General features: G+C 40.9%; 1 protein-coding gene across 2 annotated transcripts; it reads left to right on the plus strand.

Moving 5' to 3' along the window:
* The first annotated feature begins 1,010 nt into the window (after positions 1-1,010).
* Positions 1,011-6,947, plus strand: vsx2 (visual system homeobox 2). Of its 2 annotated transcripts, none has more exons than XM_005916856.3 (5): positions 1,011-1,899; positions 2,250-2,334; positions 2,826-2,949; positions 5,377-5,557; positions 5,996-6,947. In XM_005916856.3, exons 1-5 carry the CDS (start codon positions 1,482-1,484, stop codon positions 6,310-6,312), a joined length of 1,125 nt encoding a protein of 374 aa, XP_005916918.1. In that variant the 5' UTR covers positions 1,011-1,481; the 3' UTR covers positions 6,313-6,947. The 2 variants fall into 2 exon arrangements, with proteins under 2 accessions (XP_005916918.1, XP_005916917.1); XM_005916855.3 differs by having other exon boundaries at positions 1,012-1,899; positions 5,933-6,947.
* The last annotated feature ends 213 nt before the right edge of the window (positions 6,948-7,160 follow it).

The following is a 7,160-nucleotide window of genomic DNA, read 5'->3' on the forward strand; positions in this document are numbered from 1 at the left end:
TTTAAAGTCTTGATCAGCTGAGGCTCTGAGCTCCACCAGACTCTTCTTTCCATAAGGGAGACCCACGCTTTCACCACCTACATGACTCATTCCCACAGATTTTAATTAGAATGATATACCTGTGACGATGCTGATTTTACCACACAGATTGCTTTTTTGCATAATACTGGCACGTTTACCTCAGTAAAGAAAGTAAATGAAAAACATTTGCATCATCTCTGCACACAGCGGGCAAATCCCTGTCCTCTGTGCTTTCCAAATAAATGTATCATAAGTATTTTTTTTAAAAGAAAACTGTTAAATTATCCTTATAAGATTTTTTATTTTTAACATTTTGGTCCGCACCTTTAATAATAATAATAATAAAGATAAAGGTCATTAAAACCGTAACGCAAAGAAACATTTTTTTCTTTTGTTGTGTTATTGCAATAAAATGAATGAAATGATTATTTTAGAATTTATTATTATTATAATTTATTACTATTATTATTATTATTATTATTATTATTATTATTATTATTATTATTATTATTATAATTTATTATTATTATTATTATCATTATTATTATTATTATTATTATTATTATTATTATTATAAAACAAAAAAAACGTGCTGTGGGAGTTTCTTGTTAGTTTTGTATTATTTTGTGTGTTCGTTGCTCATATTCTGTTTAATTTCCCACATCCTCCAAGAAAAATCCCCCTGTGGTTTATAATCTGTGTAGTCTGCTGCTGCTGTGGGATTAACGCCGTGCAGGACCGTGCAGCGCAGACTGTGTCCATGTCGTCCAGCTGTCGTTTTTGGGAGGGCCTTTGATTTGCGTGTGATGAGTTTCCCACAGCATCTGGAGATCAATTATCCACTCCTATGAGCCAGTGGTTAGGCAGAGAGAACTGGCTTTGTGTGTGTGTGTGTGTGTGTGTGTGTGTGTGTGTGTGTGTGTGTGTGTGTGTGTGTGTGTGTGGAAAGACTTATTCCATCATCATTGCCAAACATGCAGAATTTCAAAGGTGTGAAATAGACTGTTTCGCATATTTGGACTTGTAAGGGAAGGCAGACTGCGACTGCTTTTTGTTTTGTTTTTGTTTTGTTGTTCTCAGTAAGTCCGGTTCTAGTGCTGCAGTTTTGATGTTCTTTATCTGTTCCATCGCTCATTGTTCGTATTTCTTCCAACAGATTGCAAACGTAAAGATCGCTTGTTCCTCTTTACCTCGGATCTAGTCTTCATTTATCCACGCAGTACTCAGGAAAACACAGATATCCATTCGGGAGGGCGTATAATGCATCCATGATCCACAGGAATCCCGAATCCTTGCAGCTGATTGGCTGCTGGTTCTGCCTCTTGTTGGGATGGACCTGTTGGATAAAAGGACCATTTTCTAAAGGGCTCTTGTGTGTTACGCAGAGGATCATGCACTGGGGACCGTCCTGTTAGACGCCGTGATAAGAAACAGGCCTTTCAAGGAACATCGGAGACACTATGACGGGGAAACAGGGCTCCGTGTTGTCGGAAAGTTTAAATCTATCGGAGAAAACCTCTCTGGGTGTTAATGGAGGGAGTAACAGCCACCAGCCGAAGAGCGGCGCGACCAATCCACCGCCCAGGTGCACCGGCTTCGGCATCCAAGAGATACTGGGTCTGAATAAGGAGCCATCCGCAGCCCCGAGGAGCCCACTGGTCTCGCTGCCGGCCGGGGCGCACCTTATCGCCGCCAGGTCCATGCTGGGCCCCGCCGGCGTGGGTGTCGGGATGGGATTAATCGGCCCTGGTGGGATTCCATCGTTTTACAGCCAGCCAGCGTTTTTGGAGACTGTGCTGTCTGACGGGCAAGATGTTCACCTGCATCCCCACAGCAGGTCCGTGGGCCCGCTGGACACCAGCCAGTCTGCCAGCTCAGGTGATCTGCAGTCACTTTCTAATGATTCATAGCCGTGAAATTATTACAGCAGTTATATTATTATCGCATTTCCACTCACTGTGTTACTGTGGATTAAGACAGATTCCAGATTTCTTCCATTTCCTCCTCCTCCTCATTATTATTATTATTATTATTATTATTATTATTATTATTATTATTATTATTATTATTATTATTATTATTATTATTAAAATAATAATAATAATAGTAATAGTAGTATTAGTATCGTGTTTGAACTGGAATGTTTTAGGCTGTGACAGGTTTATTTAAACCTGTGCTGTGTCGTTGCAAACATTTGCTCTGATCTTTTAAAAACGTCTTCTTCTCAGACTCTGAAGATTTGTCTTCTAATGAACGAAAACTCTCCAAGTCGTCAGTAAGTCAGAGCAAGAAAAGGAAGAAAAGACGCCACCGGTTAGTGCTGATTTCTGGATTTCAGGGGGAAAATGATGAAAATGTTAAATTTCATGTCAATACAACATCCCTTTGTTCAACTTAATAAAGTAAAATAAAATAAAATGCACAGTGGCTGTTATTCTTACATTTTTAATTTCTAATTTTTGGTCTTACTCTTTCTTTGGCACTCACAACTGTGCACATAAGGATTTACTGCACGTGAGCTTTTATTTTCTCAAATTATTGCCATCTAGGCAAATTGAAATTTTTTTTTATCTGAAAAACAGGGTAATGTTACGATTAGTTTTTATTTAAGTTATTAAAACTGGCACTTAAAGCTGAACGCCTTTTTAGCTTTTCTCCAGTGCAAATTGTGTGTGTTAAAACATGCACGTGTATTCATTAGTTTGTCAGAAAGAAAAAAATCGGGTTTTTGCGTGTGCGTGTGTTTTTTGTTTTCAAAGCACATTAATATATATTTCTCGCCTGTATTTAACCCGTTTCCACAGGACCATATTCACCTCGTATCAACTGGAGGAGCTAGAAAAGGCATTTAGTGAAGCGCACTACCCGGATGTTTATGCCCGAGAGATGCTGGCCATGAAAACAGAGCTACCTGAAGACAGGATACAGGTATAAAAACCCCTGATAATTATAATAATAAATTATAAAAAAAATTATGAATATTTATTGAATTAGAAAAAAAGACCATGGAGCTTTTCCAATTTTTTTTTTTTTTTTTTTGCTGTTCAAAGAATTTTATTTTATTTTATATGAAGTATAAAGTTGTTCGGTTATTTCAGTCTACTTTTGCCCAGTTGTGCCTGTAAAAATGCGACGTTTCATATTATTCATTTAAAATATAAAGGAATGCTTCATTTGAAGCATAGTTTTATTTGTACATATTTTTTTCGTACAGTTGCTTTGCACATACGAACAACTGGCTAATCAAAGCAACAGCAGAGTGAAAGTATCTCATAGTGTTTCACATTCATTTCGTTGTATTCAAAGGATTGGATCTAATTTTACATTTTTAAACAGCGCATCTGGGCTTTGTGGGCCATTCTGAAAAAATAAGCAAGTCTCTTTAAAACCAAGTTCGTTCTGAACTCATCTGCTGTAATGATTTGTGTGAATATTCTAATCGCTCTCCTCATGAATATGCACCTGTTCGGGCGAATGCGCTTCGCTCATCCTTCACCTTTCCATCAGTGCTAATAACCCGCTGTAATATTTGAGTGGAGGCCGCCAGCTGCCCCTGATGCTGCTCTGATGTTAAAGGGACGATGGTCTAAGTGAGCCCCAGCAAATCGATCAGCGATGGGGCCCCCCTTCCTCCTCCCCTTTCTACTCTTCCTCCTCCTCCCGTCTGAACAAAGACTGCTCTCCTCCAGCATCCTCGCCAGGACAGATAATCTCTCATCAGGCGCAGTTGGATGTGAAACAATTTGTTCTCAGAGAAGGAGCCGCTAACGACCTAATCAAGCTATCAAGGCGGAAGAAGATTGCAGTGTGACCTGGACCATCCATCTGCCGGGGTGCCTTTTAATCTCGTTCTCATTACCGGGCTGCAACAGTAGGGCCTGGAATAAATAATAAAAGGAAATAAATAAATAACCCTGCTCCCATCCTAAATAAAATTAACACCCAATTTTCTCATTGAGTGTAATTAGTTAAATCAGACGAGCTCGGGAGGCTGGCTGGCTGCTGCTGCTTGGAGAGAGACGCAAGGAGTTCAAATGAAATAACTACATTGAATTTATTAGCATGGGTCAATAGCGCTGATCCCACGAGTCCCGGTAGTTTAATTTCCCGTGATATTTGCCCGCCTGCCCACCATCGATTGGGCCTGAAATTAACTTATTTTTCAATCAGCCTCGGCGTGCCCCTGGGTCGCTCCTCCTCGCGGCTTACACACTGGCTTCTTTTTAAGGGGCACATAAGCAATTTCTCATTAAAAAAAAGTATCTTGTATGAAATAAGGGTTATCCATCAGAATTACCAGAAGAAAAAAATCAAATAAAAAAGCTTGAAAACGATTTAAAATCTGTCCTCGCTCGAGTCTTCTTTCTGCCCTCCCACCTTCCTCCTCTCACAGAGCCAGAGGTGCCTAAGCTGAGTGCTTAACAATCCTGTGTTGTGCTATACAATCAATTTGGCCTCTCTCTTTCTTTCAGCGCACACACAGACACTCCAGGCTTTAAGCAGTTTGCTGGCTGTAGCCAAGTGAAGTGTCTTGTTGTGTCACACCATCTATAATGCCACCAGGTAGTTTGCGATAAGCAGTGACAGGAGGCAGAGATCTGTTACACCTGGAGCCTGCAGGCTATGGGAAATCAATGGACTCAAGCAAAACAGGACTTAAGTTGTTATCTTAAGTCACTTTGAATCGCACTGGATTCCTAAATGGATCATCTTTAAAATAGCTAAGACTAGGCTTAACATTTCTAAAAGGGTGCTTTTAGAAAAGCCTAAAATGACAGTAAATGGATGGAATGGATTAATTAGTTACATTTTAGGAGGGTTTGATTATCCCTTCTGGAAACATTTGAATTAGAATTTCTTTGTCATCGTTAAGCGTTTATTATTGGACTAACAGCACGTTTTGGCTGGATAAACACAACTCAAACCGATTTTTTCCTCAATATTTGCTCTCATCGGTAGCTTAGAAGATTAGCAGACGATCCATCAAAAAAGCCCAAACCTGTTTAGGATACAAATTGTTGCATCTTGCACATAATGCAGCAGATTCAATAAGATTGCCATTGTGAAACAGTCTGCCACGGTGAAACTCCTCTGATTTCCTCTTCTTGTGGTTCCCAAATTACTGAAAACTCATTCCCAATATCCTCTGTAACAGTAATCAAAAGCCCCAACACTATTCAAGTCCATCTCGGCTGTTTCCAGAAACTATTCATTCAAAATTAAAAGCTTATTTGAATGAATCTAATTTAATCTCTTGCACATATTTTGGCCTCTGCTGCAGTGACCTGAAATCTGATGAAGATGATGACCTAAGCGATATAGCTAAAAACGGGGGAACTTCTTCCTGTGTTACAGGTGTGGTTTCAGAACCGGAGGGCCAAGTGGAGGAAGAGGGAGAAATGCTGGGGTCGCAGCACAGTGATGGCTGAATATGGACTGTATGGAGCCATGGTGAGGCATTCAATCCCTCTGCCAGAGTCCATCCTCAAGTCTGCAAAGGATGGTATCATGGAGTCCTGCGCCCCCTGGCTGCTTGGTGAGGCTTTTGTTTTACTTTTACTGATTTTTCCGCTTTTGTTTTTCTAATTCATGCATTTTTGTAGATGTAAAGCACATCTTAGCTGCACAGTTCAGTCAGTTAGTGATGACTCAGTAATCATAATTTTAAATAATCAGAGGTTGCACTTCATTGAGTTAACAAGCTGAGATTAATGCCTTTATTCTGACTTTCCACAAGTACCCCGTGTCTTGTTCCCTTTCCCCCCTAAGCATGACCTTTTAAAGCAAATATATTTCCTAAATTGAAATCAGCATGCAAAATATTTTTCATCCAGTACCCTGGTCATGCATTGCCACTGTCCATTTAAACATTATTTTCTAAACCGCAACTGTTTTTGCTTGCTATTTTCAGTCCAGGATGGCTTACCAATCAACAGACGCTATTCTAAATCTGAATACCCGCAACTCTTTGCAGGGATGCACAAAAAGTCCGTGGAGGCTGGAGCACCCCCGCCGTCAGGAAAGGACGATGCACCCCAGCAGCCGAGCTCTCAGAGGGCAGAAGACGCCGAGGCGGAGGAGAAGAGGTCAGAAGGCAAGTCCGTCATTTCTAAAGAGGAACTGAGAGAGAACAGCATTGCCGCGCTCAGGGCCAAGGCACAGGAGCACAGTGCCAAAGTGCTGGGAACAGTTTCTCATGACAGACAGTTGGAGGGCAAACCGGAGAGACAGGAAGCCGAGGAGAAGGCCAGCGATCCCCTGAGTTCACCAGAGGAGCAAAAAAGTCCATAGAGACTGTCGAATTCACTGAGGACTCTTGTTTTCACGAGTGAACCCAGTGGTCTGGCTGCTTTAAGCATGGACCTACCTGGTATGACTCACTGTCCTGCAGATGGCCTGCATCTGGACTTCTTTAAGGAGAAAACTCATCTGGTTTGCTGCTGCACACAAGATGCAAATGCACTTTCCCCCCCTCCCTGATTCACTTCAAAACATACAGCTGTTGCTTGATCATCATATAGAAAGGTTGAAAAGAGCAAGAGTGAGAAATATCCCTGTATATAGATCCCGCAATTATATAGAGACAGCCAGATGAGCAGAATTTCATCCAGTGCAACATGAAGTACTTGCAACGAGCAGTCAGTGTGTCAAAGTCTGCATTTCATTTTAACCTTTGCTTGTACAGTTACTAAGTGCTGGCGTTTTAGATAAGAGGCGCCCCACCGACAGAACTCTTTCAAGAGAAAGAAAGTAAATGTTGTCCTATATCGTGCTGTAAATAATTGATATATTAATCGCTCCCACTAAAGACACAAATTTGAAATATGTTTTCATGTAGTCTTAAAAATGTTTGTGTTTTCATTTCAAAATATGTATCACTCAAAATACAAAGCATAAAATGGAAATCACTGTTTATTAAATGCCGGTTTTGGTGTCAGTTCTTTTGCTTTAAATGATTCGATTACCACCCTGTTGCTGTAACTATTGAATGGCATTGAAGACCCCCTCCTTGCTGGAGTAGCTACTTGCTGTCACTTGCTGCTCTGCTGGCTGGGCTCATTAGGAGACCGCCCCTGGCTACATGCTTGGGTTAGCCCCCCATAATCCATCGCAGTTGAGAGCCTTCAATTTCAGATTAA

The sequence above is a fragment of the Haplochromis burtoni genome, unplaced genomic scaffold (genome assembly GCF_018398535.1).
Source record: "Haplochromis burtoni strain Fernald_Lab_line unplaced genomic scaffold, NCSU_Asbu1 Contig_16, whole genome shotgun sequence".
In the NCBI taxonomy this organism is placed as follows: Eukaryota; Metazoa; Chordata; class Actinopteri; order Cichliformes; family Cichlidae; genus Haplochromis; species Haplochromis burtoni.